This window comes from Purpureocillium takamizusanense, chromosome 8 (assembly GCF_022605165.1).
Source record: "Purpureocillium takamizusanense chromosome 8, complete sequence".
Classification (NCBI taxonomy): Eukaryota; Fungi; Ascomycota; class Sordariomycetes; order Hypocreales; family Ophiocordycipitaceae; genus Purpureocillium; species Purpureocillium takamizusanense.
This window is the reverse complement of record NC_063075.1, coordinates 1105346-1122828: the sequence shown is the minus strand read 5'-3', so window position 1 is coordinate 1122828 and position 17483 is coordinate 1105346. Positions and strand designations below refer to the sequence as shown.

Sequence of the window (17483 nt, the reverse complement as noted above, 5' to 3'; positions counted from 1 at the left end):
CTACGCAAAACTACCGATTTGAACCCGTAGCGCAAAGTCACAAAAGCCATGAATAGGAAGGTAGTGTGCCTGTTCAACCGTCGCTGGAGATCGATCGTAGACTACAAGATTAGCTACCACATCTCAGCCACGCTACCACTGTCCTCTATACCTAGAGCTGTGCGTACCTCTACAATTTGAAACCAAGTATAGTTGCTCTTTCATGCTAGAACATAAAAATAATGTATTGCCAACATCATGCAGCCTGGATTCCATGGCTGGTGTAGTGCGTATTACTGCGCATCATTGCGCAACTAGACTTCAATCCACACGGCAGCTGAGAGAAGCGGCGGGACAACGCACGAGACTCCTGAAGACGGACCTGAAATATAATTAACACAAACTGAAAAGGGTGGGAACTTATTGGCTCGGTAGACTGCAGCGCGATAGCACCAGTTGACATCGACTACAGTTCACGTATCTGTGGCATGGTCATCGCTGATAAAGTTCCGGACGGACCTGAGGCTGGCGGAGATGGGGTACGGGCGGTCCAACCTCGCGGGCAACCGACGGTCCGAGTGGGCCAGGTCGCGGGGCCGTGGAGCCACAGGGACATGTGGAACAGGCAGGAGTTCACAACGACCGTGATCGAGAGGTCGTTGTTCTTAGGAAATCTGCCAAAGAGCATCGGCCCGGGCGACGAGGTGGACTGGATGTCCATTGAGGATGTCGTCCAGCTCGTCCTGGATGTGCCGGGCGTGACGACTAAGACGCCCGTGTTGGAGATGCACTGCTACTTCCACTGCGTCAACCCGTCCAGGACGTCGTGGGCGTCTTTAACCGCAGTTTTGCGAGGAGCACTATCGAGTGCGTCTGGAGATGGTGACTCGAGGAATGGGTCTTCGGGTTGGATACGAGCGCCGGCACGGGGGCCAATATCACGAGGAACCCGGGCGTCGAGCTGCTGGACACGTATAGGGATCTGCTGGCGGCGGCGAAGCAAGGCGCCCGGCACGTAGACTTTGCTATGCAGCGGACTATGGTGATGAGTCTAACCGTCGCCGGTCTGAGAACCGTCTCGCCGGAGCTGTTGAAGAACTGGTGTGAACAGTGGGCGTTTTGGTTTGTTAGCTGTTCTGGGCAGTGTTGGCGTTAGATAAGGCGTACCTGGCAGAAGTGAATTTGCCTGCATTCAATCACTTCATTCACGTTGAGTCAAGTGAGTAACTAGTGTTGTAAAGTGAACTTGTTCGGGGGAGGGAGGGGCGTAAGCACTACGATCGGACTGCGGGGAACCCAGTGTCTTGAACCGCCAGGAACCGACACTTGTCATCAAATGCCCTTATTAAGATGGAGTGGGACGCGGCTGCCTCGCAATAGTTGCGTATGCGACCTGCCTAGACAGGCTATACCGAGTCTCGAATACGCGGCGGACGCGAGGCCATCGACGACACGCGGCCATGACACGTCGCCCGAGGCTCGCCTTCAACTATAACAAGGACACAACCCAGCGCTCAGAGGCAGACCGAGGATCGTGTACATCCATGCCATCCACGACAATGACTCTTCTAGACGACCTAGAATCGATTATTCGGGCCGACCAGCCCGCCTGTCCGTCCACGGCGGCGGCCCTCGCCAAGATTGGAAGCCCGACAATGTCCATCGCCGTGCTCGAGGATGGCGTCGTCTCGGCGCGTTGCTTCTCCACGGTCGGCGGCGATACCGAGACCGTCTTCCAAGCCTGCAGCATCTCCAAGCCGGTTGCCGCTATGGCCATCATGAAGCTCATTGATGAGGGCAAGTTTGGGTTGGAGAGTACAATCGCCGAGCTCCTCCCAGCGGACGTCCTGGAGATTCTGACGGAAGACTCGCCCAAGAGCCAGAAATCAATGATCGAGAAGATTACCATCAAGCAGCTCATGAGCCACACTGCCGGGTTGTCGGCATCGGGCTTTCCAGGGTACGACACGTCGTCCGGGGACGGACCCGTTCCGTCGGCACGGGAGGTGCTTCGAGGACGCCCGCCTGTTAACACGGTGCGCGTGCGCCTGGAGGGGTTGCCCGGACAGGCCTTTTCTTACTCTGGCGGCGGCATCACTGTGCTCCAGATAATCTTGGAGACTGTCACAGGAAAAGACTTTCCATCTCTCATGCGAGAAATCGTCATTGAGCCGCTGGGCATGACGCGCTCCAGCTACGGCGGGCTGCGCGACGGCGAAAAGAACGCGGCGGCGGCGCACTACACCGGCTACACACCATGCGAGGTCGCTCATCGCGTGAACCCAGAAGAGGCGGCGGCGGGTCTCTGGACGACGCCAACAGACCTGCTGAGAGTTGTCCAGGCAGTGCAGAAGTCGCTCGACGGTGACGACGGGTTCCTGCGTCGCGACACGGCGCGACAGATGCTGACAGAGGTGGACTCGGGCATGGCACTCTCCTGGTTCGTGGGCGGCAAAGATCAAGTCTTGTTCGAGCACGGCGGCGCCAATGAACCGGGCTTTCGGTGCTCGATCACGGGCTTCGCAGACCCTCCCGGGAGAGATGCGAGGGACATCCCAGCGCCGCGTCACTCTGGAGTAGCGATGATGACAAACTCGGCGCTGGGCGCCGTAGCGGTATGGAAAGTCGGGCAAGCAGTGGCGCACCTGAAGCAATGGCCGCAAATACACGCCTGGTGGCTCGCCAAGGGGATGCCAGCCACGCCATACACGCTGCCGGGTGAAGACCCAGGAAAGGCCTGGCAGCCCTGGGTGGGTAAATGGACGGACGGAAAGCACGGTTTGGCCATCAAGGCAGACGGCGACGGGAAGCCCGTGGTTGACTATGATGGGCTCGCCGACATAAGACTTTTGCCCGCCGCACTGCCGATGGCCACTGTAGAGGGTGAAGACGAGTACCGGGCATTTGTGCTCGAGGGACTGGAGCTGCTGCTTTGTCTCAAGGTTAAAAACGGGGAGGGTAAGGTGGTGTTGAAGTTGCTGGCGGCGGGCAAAGACAAGGAGCTCAAGAGGATTGGGCCGTAAATGTGTTCTATATGAGTTTGTTCGAAGTATCTTAATTCAAGACTTGGATGTCTGAACGGCCATGCTAATCGAACGGCTTCTTGAAGCTCAAGGTTGTCGAAAATTTGCGTTGCCGAGCGCTATTGAGTAGCAAGCCGAAAAGCTTCCCGAATGGTGGCTGCTTGCTGATCCGTTGTCATGGTAAGCTTCACGTCGCCGACCTTGCCCGCGCGGACCTCTTCCTCCGTCGCCCATAGGAACTGCGCATGTTCGTTCGGATCCAACACGATCTCTACAGGCTCCTCAGCCTCTACCAAGAAAGAATACTTGATGATGCGCAGACCTCGGCGCGAGAAGAAGACGGCACCATCTTGAGAGCCCTTGCCCAGTTCACGCGCGCCAGAGCCCAGAGTCACCAGCCTGGAGACATGGCGCAACACAACGCGGCTCTCTTCCCATAGCTCGCGCGCGAGTCCATGTAGAAGTGAGGGGTCGTCGTGGTCGCAGGCGCCGCCCGGAATCTCCCATCGCAGCGGCATGGAGTCGTGGGCTGCACGCTGCAGAAGAAGGATGCGGCGAGCGCCGGTGGCTGGGTCGCGGGAAAAGACGAGAGCCCCGGCGGCAATGGCGTCGAACTCGGGGTGCGAGTCGAGATATGTCTGCAGTGGTACGTTGTACAGAGCCAGGGACGGATCAAAGGTGAAGCTGAACGCGGGCGGTGCAGGACCGCCTTGGTTGCGCGGATCTGGCTCGAGCGACATGTTTCGTTTGTCAGCGCTACGTGACAACGACAAGAAAAGTGTTGGACCAGGTGCAAGCCAGAGCGCAGAGTGCAAATCGAGCGCAATTGTGGACGGTCTCAAGGATTGAAATGAGGCAGAAGATCGAATTGCAACGAGTGACGCGTATAGCGTACTGAAAATGAAGCACTCAACCGCGGTAATTGCCGGCTGAGATGAGTTGCAGCGTCTGCGGCAGGAGGCAGGCAGGCGGGCGGCAGGCGCGCTTTCCTTGTCGCGTCTGCTGGGCATTGAGCTGCGCTACTCGCCTCACCTCATGCCCATCCCCGAACCATACGTTAGTGCTACTAATCCACTTGACACCACCACCAGGCAAGCAGACATCGCCAGACCACAGGCAGCTCCGCCCACCACCGCCTCCTACGTCGTCAACAGAGTTTCGCAACGGCATGGCCCGCACGCTACGTTGATAAACCAAGCCGCACCCGCGATCCGCACCCGCCATGGACCTCGTCCCATCCATGCCAGGCGCCCGAGAAACGGCTCTCCTCAACGCCGCGCAGGATGGAGAGCTGGAGCTCGTTCGGGACCTTCTTAGCGAGCATCGCAGCCTCGTCCTCGCCAAAGAGCCCACCACTGGCCGCGCTGCCTTGCACCTCGCCGTCATCAACGGCCATGCCTCGGTTGTCCAGCTGCTGCTCGAAAGCGGTGCCAACGTCGAGGCTGCCGATGGCGTTGGCTGGCCCTCCTTGGCTCTGGCGGCCACCGTAACCGCCAACCTACGGTCGCTAGCCATTCCGAGGCTGCTGCTCGAATACGGCGCAAACGTCGAGGCCGTCAATGCGTCGACCCTGCAATCCGCGCTTTATCTCTGTGCTGATGCCGATGATTTGGACCTGGCACAGCTCCTTTTGGACAATGGTGCCCAGGTTGACTTTAGGGACATTTATGGATGGACGCCCCTGCTCCGCGCCCTGGTTATCGGCAGCGTGCCTATGACACGATTGCTGCTTCAGTACGGAGCCGACAAGGACGTCACGACAAACGACGGTCACACAGCAGAAGGGCTCGCCCGAAGCGGCGACATCATACGCATCCTCAGGGCGACGCAACTCCTGCGCGGACCCGACATATCGGGTCCAGGGAAACGGCCTATCAGACGAAGGACGCTCGCGCCGGCCGTTCGTGTCCCTCCGCAGCTCGAGGACATAGACAAGCAAAGCGCCTGCCATGCTTTCAAAATCAGCGTCGTCGAGTTCTTCATCGGCGACTCTGAGGAGCGCATCCATAAGACAGCGTCGGTTTACGACATGATATACGGCATCGGAGCCAACGCCATCATGAACTCGACGCGGCAAGGCATCATTGACGCCAAGCCCGCGGTGCGGTGGTATCATTTGCCTGCTAACAATGTACGTATTGCAGACCGTTTGTGGCGAGGAACGCTGACTCGGATGATAGGCAGAATGGGTCGAGGTGTGTGCTTCCGCGGAGCCTCTTACCGTCCGCTGACAGTTTAGGACCTTGCACGGCGACATCTTGCCGAGGGCGGCTCAGCAACAGGCCTCACGGATGTCATGAAGTCTGATCTGGGCATGAGCCGTGCCCTCGGAGATTATCACATTATGCAGACAACACAAGGCTGCTTCAACCGGCCACTTTTCCACGCCACACCAGTATGTGCGTCGAATCCGCCAAGTGTCATGACCTAACAGACCAGGCGGACCGGGATAACTCGACTTCACGGGTTACGGCTTTTGTTCCTTACTTGCATTACGAGACACAAGGAGGGTTCAAGGCCATGTCTGAATCCATTTCACGGATGCTGCCGGTTCGTCGCCGCGCCAAGAAGACTGCCAAGTTTAATCTTCCGGAGAGGGAGAGCGACCGCGACCAAGACCGTGCAGATACGGGAGCTACCGTACCTGACACGAACCCGAGGGGAAGGATGGGCACTTCCCAGCCACCAAACATGGCCATGTATCCTGGTGCATTGCATGAGTTGTTGCTCAAAGGGTACTTCAAGTCGGCGGCAGGCTCTGTGCCGCCACTGCAGGCGCGCCGCACCCTTGACCAGTATTTTTACACTCACCTAGGCAGCACCGCCAAGAGGGATGTAGACCAGGTCGTTTTGCGATATACGTCAAAATACGCCGGCGTCGAGCCCAAAATCTTCATGGTCGATCAGTTGTGGCTGTGGCTGCTGGACGACGGTAAGCAAGACAGCCCGTCACGCGACCAAGGCTGATGTTGTAGAAACCATCATTTCTTGTTGCCCGATGAGGTGGGACTCCTGGACGTTAGACGTTTCTGCAACGGGCACCCACCCTACGTCGTGGGATGACTTCAAACTGCGAGACGGCGATCCACTCAACATTTACCAGGCCATTCTTCGCTATCTACGAGACGTCAGGCGACCATCCATCACGAGTGCCCACGACCTGTGTTTGGTCATCACGTCGTTCTGCCTGGGTGCGTTTGATCCACTAGGAACCACCGAGGACTTTCACTTTTTCGATTTCATGGAGCGGTCTATTGGCGAAGTCGTAAGTGCTCTCTCCACACACGTCCTCGGATGGCTGCTCACAGTTGCAGAGCGACCAAACAGCCGAAAGCCTGCGCGAGTTCCGAGAGCTGCTTGACGCGACTGCCCTGACAAAAGAATTCCTTTCCGCCGAGGACATTCGCATCGAACAAGAGACAAATCTCCTGGTAGAGATAGAGGATATTCGCGATGAGCTTGGCATCCTGCGATCTGTGCTGTGTGACCAGAACACGGTCATACAGGATCTGTTTCTCCATCTGGAGACGGTCGCAACCAATGACCCCAACCACACCACGAGCCAGGACTTGAGAGGGAAGCGGGTTTTGAACACCAATCTCGCCCGTTTAGACCGCATGGAGAGTCTCACGACCAAGGCGGTACAGTCGGTACGCGCTGCACACACTATCGCGAGACGAGACGAGCTGACAGTAGCAGCTCCGAACGCTCTTGGAGTTAAAACAGCAGCATGCCAGCTTGTCGGAGGCTCAGTCCGCCCGCAGGCAAACAGAGCATATGGCTAAACAGGCCAGTCTGGCCACAACATACAACAGAAAAGTGGCCAATCAGATCAGCCTGGCACGGCGACAGGCTGAGGAGACGGCAAGACAAGGAAATGTCATCCTGCTCTTCACCGTTGTGACGGTAGTCTTTGTGCGTCTCTCCACCCTGGACGTCTTCGCATCGCAGCTGACCATCTAGCTTCCCCTGTCATTTATTACCTCATTTTTCACAGTCCCGATTGCTGCATTCCCCTACAACGACAAGGACAAAATGCCGGTGGGATTCGTCCTGGCTATCATTCGTAAGTATTCGCGGGCGCCTTGTGAAACGTGCTAACGTTGCCAGTGTCGGTGTCGGCGGGTGTCTCCGTTCCATTTGTACTCGTTGCCTTTAACTTGGAGAGCGTCAAGTCGTGGCCCAAGTCAGCCATCACTTGGGTCAAGGGAGCACCTTTTGTGTCTACGTGCGTAGGTATCATTCTTCTGGTGACCATTGTCGCGTTGGCGGCCACGCTCTCCCAGCCCCTGGCCCCCGCGGTCAAGGCTGGGGTCGGCGTCGGGCTCGCACTTTTGGCGATGGGGACAATTGTCACACTTCTAGTTTCTCGTTACGGCCGAGGACGAAGGAAAGGGTTATACCATTAGCGATCACTCGTCTTCGCCCTCAACTATCGTTTCCGCAAAGCCATGAGACATCTCACCACGCCTGACCCAAGCCGCAGTGTTCTGCTGTCGCGTCTCCCATTCGCCTCTTCTCCCAGTCGGCGTATATCCCATAAACTGAAGAACATGATACAGAGGGATGCTTGGCGCCTGCTGCCAGGAATCTGGATTCCTGAGCGGCGGCTGTTCTTCCGGATCGAGCTGCGTTGCATCCTGGCCGAGCTGCGATTCGACGCCGTCGCCGAACCGACTCTCGCCTGGTGCCTCCATCGAGGGAACCTCATCTTTGGAGATCTTGGAACGAAGACCCTTCTCCAAGCCCAGCAAGACTGTACAGAGAGCGGCGCAGACGAAGCTCAGCCAAGCCAAAGCCGCGGCGACTGGGCCTGTGTGGCCGACTATCGCGCCAAAGGCAAGGTCTTCGGCCAATCCCGTGAAGCACGCGGCCGCGAGGTGCTGCCACGCCGCAAGAGTGAATGTTGAGGCCGCGGCGAGTGCCATGAAGAAGAGTGAAAACGTCGTAGCGTTCCTCTTCAGCGAGGTAGGGAGCCAGGCCCCGAAGCGGGCCCTCGGACTAGGAACAGCGGTGATGCCCGTCACGGCTACGCGCAGCGAGACCTTGCCCGAGCTATTGATTGTCACGGGGTACACCATGCCAAGCGTGAAGGCCAAGAAGGTGAGGACGGCGGCCAGGAACCTGCATATTGTCAATTCGCATTCTTGAGGACACTGTCTGGCAGCTCTAACGTGAGTATCGGTGTGACGGCCTGTGCACGGAACTCGTCTGTAGTCCACACCAGGTTGAGAGAATCGGCGTGGCCGGTCGCGTTCAGAGCGCCTGCTAGATCGGCGGCGCTCGAATCGCACAGCCATGAGACATAGTCTGCCGTGGCGCATATCCCGAAGTAGGCGCTCCTGACCTCTCGGAGGCTGGACGCGTTGGCGGTGCGGCCATAGAACAGCGATGATAGCGCACCGGAGCTATTCGAATCTCCCGGAGAGCCGTCTTGATAGGACAAGGAGAGCAAGTAGATCTCCTTCACCGAGCCGAGGTTGGTCGTGCAGCCAGCGAGGAGAAGACCTCGCAAACGTCAGATGGCCGAGATGCGGCATTGGATACTTGAGACTCACTCAGCAAAACGATCGAGGCGGCCAGAAAAATCTGTCGCAGATGATTGACTTTTGCGAGATGTCCTACAAGCACAGACGCCCAAGGTCGACTCTGGCCTGGTCAATTGACGTCAGCGGGAGAGAGGCGTCGCAGAGGTTAAGTGCTTACTCTGCTCACTCGATTCCGTGGCCGTGTAGACCTGGTACGATGAGCGCTCGCTCCCGCTCCCGCTGGAAGATTCACGCATGGCCCGTCATGCTTTCGCCAAAAGTCTTGCGGCGTCGGCGGCTCACAAGGGTTGCACGAACCGAGGCCGTCATCGAGCTGAATGTTTTGATGGGCCTGCGAGCTGCACGTAAGACCACGTGAGGCCATCGGCCAGCCATCCCTGTCATTGGCGCTAGAGGCATCGGTACAGATCCTGCCTTTGACCGGGTCGCGTCTCATTGTCTCATCGCGATTGATTGTTGCGATGTTGAGTTGTGACGATGCTGCGAGCGACGACGCCGAGCACCCATCAACCTCCACCAAGAGCCACGGCAGAAAGCGACGCTTCCGACAGCGCCAAGTCGCAACCGGTACATGGTCGCTCCAATGAGTCTGTTCCGAGTAGCCTGGACCATCAGCCCGCGACCACGGCAGCGGCTTCGACTGGCTCCAACTCGAACAATGATGAGCGCAGGATTCGCTCTGAAGCTTCGCGCGTAGGACTCGAGGGAGCCAACAGCGCGGATGACAACCCTGAAGCTGCTGTTGTCGAAGAGAAACCAGGGTCGACTCGTCGAGACAGCGACAATGGAACAGCCGAAAGGTCTTCGAATCGGGATTCCACGGCAGCGCCGACGTCAAGCGATGGCATCGCCAAGCCTTTTGTGGTAACAAGTAAGGCCTGCGGCAAGCAAGCAAGCATGCAAAGAGATCTCGTCGAATACTGATATCGCGGTCTCCTAGGGGTGTTCCGCTTTTTCTTTAGGAGCATTCCGTACATTGGTTATCATCACGTCCTAATGGTGTTGCTCGGGGTTATCGTCCTTGTCCTCCGTATGACATTCTCGCACCAGAATAGCGGAAAAGGCTTACTGACGGACTATTCAGCTTTGGTTCTCGCGGGATGTACGAGAACGGGACCCATGCAGGCCTTCCGGCTCATGTCTATATCGTACGCGGCTGAGGCACCGTCACCTGACGCGGCCATGTTAAACGCGACACTGGGGAGCTCGATGCTGGAGCTGTCGACGAACGAGACAAAAGGAGCCCAGCTGGTACGTGAAGTGCAGGTGGGATACTTTTCCATTTGTGTTAGGCTCGACGACGAGGACTGGGAGTGCGGCAGCAACGGCGCGTCCGTGCCAGGACGACCGAATATCGACGACGCTCTCGGCCTGATTGATATGGGCCACCTCTTCCGAACCAAGACGGTGTCTCCAGTGCTCTTGTACGTGCTTACCGTCCCCAGAATGATTCCATTGGCCCTTACAACCAGTTCAGCATCATCACGATACTGCTTTGCGCTGCCGCCATTGTTGCGCTGTCTACCTTTCCCGGCTGGCACGAAGAGGAGGACACGGGCGGCAGTCTCCGCGAGGTCAAGCCTTTCCCGTCGCGAGCGATGAGTACCTTTGCTTTGCTGTGTTCATCGCTGGCGACGGCCGTCGCGTACGTCGCCGCGCTGTGGCAGCACACGTCATGCGCGGCTACGGGGATGCTGTTCGAGGCGCTGCGTTATGGCGCCGTCGAGGCGCACACGGGGATGGCCGCCGTGGCGCTGGGCTGGATGAGCGTGCTTCTGTGCGCAATTTGTGGGATCGGCATGATTGTGATGATTCTGTCCATAAGAATAGTGGCGAACCTGTGATGGGCAATGGAGACTTGGTAGTCGTCGAGAGAGAGACGGAGCCAAAACACGGCTTGGCCGTCTGGTGTGGCGCACCTCATCCATACCAGAAACGTGCGTCATGCATGGCTTCTTTCACTGTTGAGCACGGGCAACGTACATGCCATTGCACCTAGGTTTGAGAGAAAGAGGCATTGCGGCTAATTGTCTAGTATATTCCATGCTGAGCCCGTTCTCCCGCGTCTCCGATGGGCACAATGACGGTATAGCTCATCGGACTGCCCTTGGGCTGAACCCCCGTCGTCATGACGAGCGGTGTGACGCCGTCGGTTGCAAAGTGCAGCTGCGGCCGCTCCCTGCGGTAAAAGTCGACCTTTGTCCCGTCGTCGTACTGGACCTCGGTGCTGAAGGCGAGCGTCTTGTTGCCAAACGTCCAGGGGCCCTTGTAGTGCTCCGCCCACGCGTGCCGACCGACCTTGGGCCCGTCGCCGAAGCCGCCCTCGGGTTCGAGCGAGTGCAGCAGCATGTGCCAGTTGCCGCGGCGGTCCTGCCAGATGAAGGGGTCCTCGTTGAGGTTGGGGAAGAGCGGCTGCGACTGCACCTTGCGGTAGGGGCCCCGGAAGCCCGTCGGGGAGACGGCGAGGTTGATGAGCTCGTTGGCTGTGCAGTTGTAGACGCACCCGCGGTAGGCGAGCAGCATGGCGGATGACGAGTGGCAGTCGCCGCGACCGCCGCCACTGTGAGGCCCGCGTACCCGCCGCAGGGGAAACGCCGACGGGTTCGTCACGTCGGCGTCCCAGGCATCGCGGTCGTCCGTCCCGCTCATGACCTGCTCGTGGGCGGTCCAGGTCCGCAGGTCGCGGCTGCTCAGCACGGAGATGCCGCTCTCGCCGTTGTTGGAGTTGCCCGGCCCGCAGGAGAAGGCTTTAGAGGTGCACTTGGCGGCGACGACGTCGGTCGGGCAGCCGATGTAATAGAGCAGCCAGGCGCGGTCGGCGGGACTGTAGACGACGGTCGGGTTGTGGGCGAAGGCGGCGCGGACCTCGGCGGCGAACTCGTAGGGGCCGGCGGGCCCGGAGCGCGACTCGGCGCGGATGATGCGGCTGTAGGGCGCCCAGTAGTCGAGGCCGCAGCCGTGGGAGAACTCGGAGGCGAAGAGGTGGTGCAGCGTCGGGTCGTGGGGGTCGCGCACGACGCTCGAGCACCAGGACGATGTGCCCTGCGCCGTGAGGTTGTAGCCGGCCGACCGCTTGGCCGGGCGGACGTCGAGCACGCCGCAGTCGGCGCCGAGCCAGCCTGGGTCGCAGTGGCAGAGGGAGTCGCCCCGGCAGACGCCGTTGAGGCTGCAGTCGTGGTCCGTCTTGCAGCGCGCTGAAGACGACGACGACGACGACGACGATGATGATGCCGCGACGCAGGAGGCGGCGGCGGCGGCGAGCACGAGCAGGTTTAGAGGGCCCATGTTTCTCTCTCTCTCTGTGTGTGTGTGTGCCGCAGTGATTCTTGATGATTTCGCACTCCCCTAGTGAGAGCAGGATAATAAGATCATGTCGACTGCATGAGGATATGCTCTGCCGCAGAGGTTGAGCGCGAGGCGCGGGCAAGCTCTTATACGAAGCACGCCCATGTGATGCTGCAACCGCTGCCGCCCTCTTCCGCGGCGTCGGATGATTTACCGTTGGCGCTGTGTGTGCTTATGGGTGTTGACAACTAGCCGACGGGAATATGTTCGCCGTGTGCGGGGGAGGGGAACGTGGAGAATGGAGATGATTGCTGACGACGTTGCATCCGCCAGGGTTTAGAAAAAGAAGCGCAGTGACCGAGCCTATACTGTACTAAGTAATTGTCATGGCCCGCCGCCCACGCGAACTTCTTTGCTGATATGCGGGGAAAGACGATTTGTCCCTGTTTGGGGTCGAAGAAGAGACGGACGGGGCGAGTCCCCGGATTGTCATCGTTGCCCCTCCCTCCCCTCTCTCGTCGTTGCCAGCCGGATCGGCTCCTCGGGCACCCTGTTAGCGGTTGTGACTAGGACATCTGCTTGGAACGGGATGAGAAAATGGTGATTTGGATGCGCGGTCGGCGGAGCCGGGCTGGATCTCGCTTGAACGGCTTAGGGGTTCGCAAGCAATACTGTGAAGCTTTCGGCACGAGTCCACTACAACTGGTCGTTTATTTTGTTGTTTGCCGTCGGAACCTCGCGCGTTCTCGTCGTAGGATGTCTTAGTGACACCACAATTAGGGGCAAAGCCAATGTGGCGGCATCGCGGACGCCAGCGCTCTCCATCGTTGTGTTGTTGCAAGTGGCACGGCGCTTCGCGGCGCGGGGCTCACGATGCCTCGTCCTGGAGAGGACGCCATCATCGTAGTTCGCCGTCGACGCTGTCGTCGTCGTCGTCGTCCTTCGGCGATAGAAAGTCACGGTCCCAGTAGCCGTGCCTACCGAACCCCAACAGGTCCTCGATGGACCGACACCCTGGGTGCCAGTGGTCCTCGGCGTCGCCAAAGGGGTACATGGCGACAAAGGATACCTGGTCGACGGGGCATGGCCGCGGCTTCTTCCACTCTGTCCACGCTAGACGATCCATGAGGTGACGGAGCGCCTCGCGGCTGCGGTCAATGGCCTCCTCGCCAATGCGTGGCCCATCCGTGACTCTAGCACGTCGGAGTGCAGAGAGCGCCTCAAAGAGTGTCTGGCAGATGTCGCGCGCTACGGCCTCGACGGCGGTGTAAATAAGTTTGTCTTGCAAATGCCACTCGTCTTGGTAGGCCAGGGCGGGCAAGAGATGATGCTCTGTACAGCGATCAACCGCCTCGGCCGTCCGGTTGCGAGCCGCCGCACGATCACCGGGCAGGGCTGGCGCATCCGAGTACACCAGAGTCGCTCGCTCCAGCTCCCCGATAAAGTACTCGGCCGACAGCTTCCCGGACGCCATCGACGCCAGCCTGTCGGCGAAGCGGTCGACCAGGCCGTCCACCACAGCAGACTGCCAGTCGACGGTGAATCTCCTCGGTCGGAGGCACACGTCACGCAGGTGGTGCTTCATATCCAGGAGCTCGTCCATGCTGGCGGCGGCGCCGAGGCGTATCAAATCGGGCGAAGCGGCGGCATCTGCTTTACTCGAAACGTTTTTGATGGGAGAGAAGAAGAAGAAGCCCGAAACCATGGACGAAAAGTCGAGCCGCAAGCGACTCCCCAGCCCGTCGTACTCGCGGCTCGCCGCCCGCGCCATATGATACATGAGCATGTTCTGCGTCGTAGCCGCGCCGTCCTCCTCCTCCTTTGGGGGCATAAACGACCGCGTTACGCTCACGGGGTCAAGTCCGGTAGCGAAGTCGTCGCAGTAGACAACCTCGAACCCAATCTCCACCCGGACGAAACCGTCCATGCCGACCTCGGTGACGAAGCGGCACACGTCGCGCGCGCGGCCTACCTCGTCCCACATGTTGTCGTCCAACGGACCCGTCTTGTTCTCGCGCAGCACGAGGTCCTGCGAGTCGAGCGGCCCGAAGCTCGACTTGGCCGCGGCCATACCGTCGATGTACAGCAGCTTCAGGTCGCGGCGCGCGCGGTACGTGTGAAAGTAGCCCCTACGGTTGATGATGCCGCGGGCTAGCGGCCTTTGTTGTGAGGCGGTGGCGGCGTGGATGTGAGTTCGTGGCGACCAAGAAGTCCGACTTGACGCGATGCCGTTGCCTTCTTCTTCTCCATCTCCTTCATCGTCCTGCCGCCACGACTGGGCAAAGAGCTCGGCGTGCTCCATCTCAAACGCCAGCCACTCCGGGCCACGGGGCGGGTCCGGGCTGGCGGCGCCGTGGTAGAGGAGCGTGCCCCTGGGCACGACGGCGGGGAAGAAGCCGAAGCCGTTGTGGTTGAGCGCGGCTCCCCATTGCCTGCCGGCCGAGTGCACGGCGTTGAAGACGTGGGCTGCGTTTGCGGCGGCGCTCTCGACGTTGGGCTTGATAGATGCTGCACCACCTCGGGGCGCCGCAGACGCGCCGACAAGGGGGGCAGCACAGACGGCCACAAGGGCGAGCGATACGACGGCATGCATTGTCTTGTTTTGTTTGGTTGTTTGCCGAGGTCCAAAGCTGAGGGGGGAGAGTTCACGTTGATGCTCGGAGAGCCCGCACATCAGTCACGCCATCCCACACGGTTGGTGGATGACCCCTCTGTCCTTTTGGAGTTGCGAATTCTCCGAGACGCGCGTCTTGAAGACGCCCATCTGCAACCAACACACACACCTCGCAGACGTGCAGCAAATCGTGTGTGTAAGCGGCTACTGCGCCGCTCGCTATAGCTCGGTCTTCATCGCCGAGCGCGATCAACATGAAACCCACTGCCGGCCGGCACTTGACATATGATCCCGCCGCCGCCTCGTCTTGTTTGTTCGGACGCCTCTTGCCCTGCAAATGCATCTCGCGGCGACGATTGCAAGTTTCGTACTACTCAAAGCCAAAAAATAAAAAAAAGTATTACAGCCGTGCAATACTACACTTTTCCCGCGAGCATGTTTCAATTCTAGCCACCTGCTGACTGTTTCTGCCCAAACAAAAACAACATCATGGAAGGGCAGAGCTCACAAGCAGATCGCCGGCTCATGGTCCGATCAGTTTCACCCTCGGCGGATATCAATCTGACGTCCTAGAGTCAGAGATCAGGTACAACGTTCGAACGTCCGGACCCTAAACATCGGCATCTTCAAGTCCGAGCTCGTCTCGGGCCGATGACGTTTCCCCGGGCTCCTCCCCCCATGGGACCCCCCCAGCGTCAAGTGAAAGTCACGTCCGGAAGGGTGGTCCACAGTGGCTCCCTCACCATCGGAACCTGCTACTATTTTTTCCCCCCGTGACAGGTAGAGCGCCTCCGAGGCCCGTCGACACCAGGTCCTCACGTTGCAGCCCTGTGGTGCGCGGGTGGGCCATTGATGTCTGGTGCCTGATCCGATGGGGCCCGTCCCCTCGCCCTGGATCTTCCTCGTCGTTCGATTTTCAGATTTGCGAGCGTAGATCAGCAGTTGTTAGTAGTAGCTGGACAGTCAGCGCATAAAGAATCTTGATGCTAGTGCGACGAAAGTGAAACGAGAGCGCCAACCCACACTGACGGCACCTAAGCCTACATGTACGGCGGACGAGGTCACGCTATGAACTTTAATTGCGACATACCTTGAACATGCCACGATGGTCCGGCAAAAGTGTGAGATATCCAAGTGGCTACATCCCTGTCGGCTCAGAAGACCGTCCAGACTAAGCTGAACGCTTCCAGAAAGAATATATTGTGGGCATGGCCGCGCGCGGGCGGCGCTACCTGAGCCGCATCTCATGCCCTACACTTGAAATGTAATGTTTTCTTCGTCACTCATTAACCCCCCGACGCTCTCTGTGCTGCCCGGGCAGGGGTCGTCAAACATGAGTTGGTCTACTGAAGTGGCCCAGATGAGCGACGCCGAGCTCGAGGCCGCAGTCCGAGAAGAGATTGAGAAAAACAATGTCGCCCCGTGGTTTACCGCAGAGCATCTCAGAGAAAACTACGACCGCCCGGCCATCGCCATCATCGCCACCCTCACGGTCCTCGTCGTCACCGTGGTCGTCTGTAGACTGCTCTCCCGAAGATACATCATCAAGCGCTTCGGCGTAGGCGTCGACGATGGCCTCGCGCTCGCATCACTGGTGGGTGTTTTGTCCATGCCCCTCTCCTTGTACACTCGGACATGTTGATGCTGACTCGGGTCGCTTTTTGTGTCTTAGGCGGTATATCTGCTCTTTGTTGGCTTATGCATATATATCATCAGTCTCGGCGCCGGACGACACCTTGACCAATGGGACATGTTCATGGACGACAACACGTTCGAAAGAATCCAGATTTTCGATGCCGTCGCCCACTTGACCTACACCACGTCGCTGTGGCTCTGCCGGACATCGGGCCTGGCCTTCTACTACCGCATGTGTAACCTGCACCGCGAGCTCCTCATCTGCGTCAAGGTCATCCTCGGCATGGTGACGCTAGGCTTCCTGGCGCAGGTTGCCATCATCGTCTTCCACTGCAAGCCGGTCACGCTTCTGTGGGTAGCGGCCACGGAGGAGGAGGACTTGAAGCTCCAGTGCGTGGACTGGGCTACGACGAATCTCGCCATTTCCGGCGTCGCGCTGCTCTGTGACTTGCTTCTGTTCGGCCTCCCCGCTGCGATGCTCTGGATCCTCAAAACGACCCGGAGGAAAAAGGTCCAGCTTGCCTGCATACTGTTGCCGGGCATCATGTGAGTGAATAGTCGAGAGCTTCCCCAGCCACTGGACACCACGACCGCTGACCACGTCCACGCCCATGTAGTGTGATTGGCATATCTGCCACACGGATACCACTCATCATGTGGTATGCCTGTGAGTAACTTAACCCCCCCGACTATGTAGAACCTGATCATGGATGGGATGCTCATGGTTTTGTATAGACGACGAGGGCGAACGTGGTAGCTACGCGCTTCTCAAGCTACTCTGCGTCGAAGCCGCCGAAATCAGCGCCACGCTCATCGCGCTGTCCGTCCCGGGCATCAAGCCCATGTTTGACAAGTACATATTGCGCAAGGACATGAGCTCCATGTCGGCGCACAGCGGGCGGGACACGCCTCTTGAAAGCCGAGGGGAGATGGGATCGAAGGATCGGCCCCCGATCCATTTTGAAGACATGGAGTTGCCAGGGCCGTACATGGGCAAATAGTCGGAGGTTATGGCAAGCGCTGGCGTAAGGGTTAGGTCGGGTTATGGAGTTGATCTGTTGGTACACAGTTGAGAGGTTTCGTCAGTTCGGGGACACATTTGGCACGAACTATGTATGGAGTATTTGTACATGTAGACTTAGACGGCGTTTCGGTAGCGTCTGGTATCAAACAAACATGTACCGTTCCTTTTCTCTTTAGAACTCCACATTTGCGTCAAGAAAGTACGGATGCTCTAGACTTGGGCGCCGCCATCCGAAAAGACTCTCCCACTCGAGCATTATCAAGTGACAAAAAGCCAAGGCCGGACATGTCCATGTCATCTGGTCTGCATGTGGTCATAATCAGGCCACACAGAGCCCACAGCCCCCTTCCAAGTTGCGCTTTGACCGCACATCA

General features: G+C 58.7%; 8 protein-coding genes across 10 annotated transcripts; 4 read left to right on the top strand and 4 right to left on the bottom strand.

Annotated features, from left to right (window-relative positions):
- Positions 1-1319: 1319 nt before the first annotated feature.
- JDV02_008394 (uncharacterized protein) lies at positions 1320-3172 on the top strand. The gene has a single exon (XM_047989985.1). It carries the CDS (start codon positions 1440-1442, stop codon positions 3000-3002), a length of 1563 nt encoding a protein of 520 aa, XP_047845991.1. The 5' UTR covers positions 1320-1439; the 3' UTR covers positions 3003-3172.
- Positions 2932-3941, bottom strand: JDV02_008393 (uncharacterized protein). Its single transcript, XM_047989984.1, has one exon. It carries the CDS (start codon positions 3740-3742, stop codon positions 3122-3124), a length of 621 nt encoding a protein of 206 aa, XP_047845990.1. The 5' UTR covers positions 3743-3941; the 3' UTR covers positions 2932-3121.
- Positions 3942-4055: 114 nt separating this feature from the next.
- Positions 4056-7552, top strand: JDV02_008392 (uncharacterized protein). The gene is made up of 9 exons (XM_047989983.1): positions 4056-5133; positions 5183-5197; positions 5242-5397; positions 5442-5934; positions 5978-6267; positions 6317-6652; positions 6702-6917; positions 6966-7068; positions 7113-7552. Exons 1-9 carry the CDS (start codon positions 4225-4227, stop codon positions 7409-7411), a joined length of 2817 nt encoding a protein of 938 aa, XP_047845989.1. The 5' UTR covers positions 4056-4224; the 3' UTR covers positions 7412-7552.
- Positions 7250-8858, bottom strand: JDV02_008391 (uncharacterized protein). Of its 2 annotated transcripts, XM_047989982.1 has the most exons (4): positions 8709-8858; positions 8561-8656; positions 8177-8510; positions 7250-8126 (listed from the first exon to the last, which is right to left on the bottom strand). In XM_047989982.1, the coding sequence occupies exons 1-4, from the start codon at positions 8785-8787 to the stop codon at positions 7415-7417; spliced, it is 1221 nt and encodes a 406-aa protein (XP_047845988.1). In that variant the 5' UTR covers positions 8788-8858; the 3' UTR covers positions 7250-7414. The 2 variants fall into 2 exon arrangements, with proteins under 2 accessions (XP_047845988.1, XP_047845987.1); XM_047989981.1 differs by having other exon boundaries at positions 7250-8510.
- On the top strand, positions 8609-10567 carry JDV02_008390 (uncharacterized protein). 2 transcript variants are annotated; one of them, XM_047989980.1, is made up of 3 exons: positions 8609-9422; positions 9492-9581; positions 9636-10567. In XM_047989980.1, the coding sequence occupies exons 1-3, from the start codon at positions 9029-9031 to the stop codon at positions 10151-10153; spliced, it is 1002 nt and encodes a 333-aa protein (XP_047845986.1). In that variant the 5' UTR covers positions 8609-9028; the 3' UTR covers positions 10154-10567. The 2 variants fall into 2 exon arrangements, with proteins under 2 accessions (XP_047845986.1, XP_047845985.1); XM_047989979.1 differs by having other exon boundaries at positions 9492-9975; positions 10029-10567.
- Positions 10568-10582: 15 nt separating this feature from the next.
- JDV02_008389 (uncharacterized protein) lies at positions 10583-11836 on the bottom strand (the record flags this gene model as incomplete). The annotated part of the gene is made up of 1 exon (XM_047989978.1): positions 10583-11836. One exon carries the CDS (start codon positions 11834-11836, stop codon positions 10583-10585), a length of 1254 nt encoding a protein of 417 aa, XP_047845984.1.
- A 10-nt stretch (positions 11837-11846) lies between these two features.
- Positions 11847-14448, bottom strand: JDV02_008388 (uncharacterized protein). Its single transcript, XM_047989977.1, has one exon. The coding sequence runs from the start codon at positions 14427-14429 to the stop codon at positions 12735-12737; it is 1695 nt and encodes a 564-aa protein (XP_047845983.1). The 5' UTR covers positions 14430-14448; the 3' UTR covers positions 11847-12734.
- Positions 14449-15496: 1048 nt separating this feature from the next.
- On the top strand, positions 15497-17229 carry JDV02_008387 (uncharacterized protein). Its single transcript, XM_047989976.1, has 4 exons — positions 15497-16044; positions 16123-16631; positions 16703-16752; positions 16821-17229. Exons 1-4 carry the CDS (start codon positions 15718-15720, stop codon positions 17084-17086), a joined length of 1152 nt encoding a protein of 383 aa, XP_047845982.1. The 5' UTR covers positions 15497-15717; the 3' UTR covers positions 17087-17229.
- The last annotated feature ends 254 nt before the right edge of the window (positions 17230-17483 follow it).

Coding starts and splice junctions, on each gene's coding strand:
- JDV02_008394 (XM_047989985.1), top strand. CDS start 1,440: ATGACACGTCGCCCGAGGCTCGCCTTCAACTATAACAAGGACACAACC.
- JDV02_008393 (XM_047989984.1), bottom strand. CDS start 3,742: ATGTCGCTCGAGCCAGATCCGCGCAACCAAGGCGGTCCTGCACCGCCC.
- JDV02_008392 (XM_047989983.1), top strand. CDS start 4,225: ATGGACCTCGTCCCATCCATGCCAGGCGCCCGAGAAACGGCTCTCCTC. Junction 5,398..5,441: donor CACTTTTCCACGCCACACCA/GTATGTGCGTCG, acceptor CTAACAGACCAG/GCGGACCGGGATAACTCGAC. Junction 6,918..6,965: donor CCGTTGTGACGGTAGTCTTT/GTGCGTCTCTCC, acceptor CTGACCATCTAG/CTTCCCCTGTCATTTATTAC.
- JDV02_008391 (XM_047989982.1), bottom strand. CDS start 8,787: ATGCGTGAATCTTCCAGCGGGAGCGGGAGCGAGCGCTCATCGTACCAG. Junction 8,511..8,560: donor CGCCTCGATCGTTTTGCTGA/GTGAGTCTCAAG, acceptor GACGTTTGCGAG/GTCTTCTCCTCGCTGGCTGC. Junction 8,127..8,176: donor GCCGTCACACCGATACTCAC/GTTAGAGCTGCC, acceptor GACAATATGCAG/GTTCCTGGCCGCCGTCCTCA.
- JDV02_008390 (XM_047989979.1), top strand. CDS start 9,029: ATGCTGCGAGCGACGACGCCGAGCACCCATCAACCTCCACCAAGAGCC. Junction 9,423..9,491: donor CAAGCCTTTTGTGGTAACAA/GTAAGGCCTGCG, acceptor GCGGTCTCCTAG/GGGTGTTCCGCTTTTTCTTT. Junction 9,976..10,028: donor ACGGTGTCTCCAGTGCTCTT/GTACGTGCTTAC, acceptor CAACCAGTTCAG/CATCATCACGATACTGCTTT.
- JDV02_008388 (XM_047989977.1), bottom strand. CDS start 14,429: ATGCATGCCGTCGTATCGCTCGCCCTTGTGGCCGTCTGTGCTGCCCCC.
- JDV02_008387 (XM_047989976.1), top strand. CDS start 15,718: ATGTTTTCTTCGTCACTCATTAACCCCCCGACGCTCTCTGTGCTGCCC. Junction 16,045..16,122: donor GCCTCGCGCTCGCATCACTG/GTGGGTGTTTTG, acceptor TTTGTGTCTTAG/GCGGTATATCTGCTCTTTGT. Junction 16,753..16,820: donor ACTCATCATGTGGTATGCCT/GTGAGTAACTTA, acceptor GGTTTTGTATAG/ACGACGAGGGCGAACGTGGT.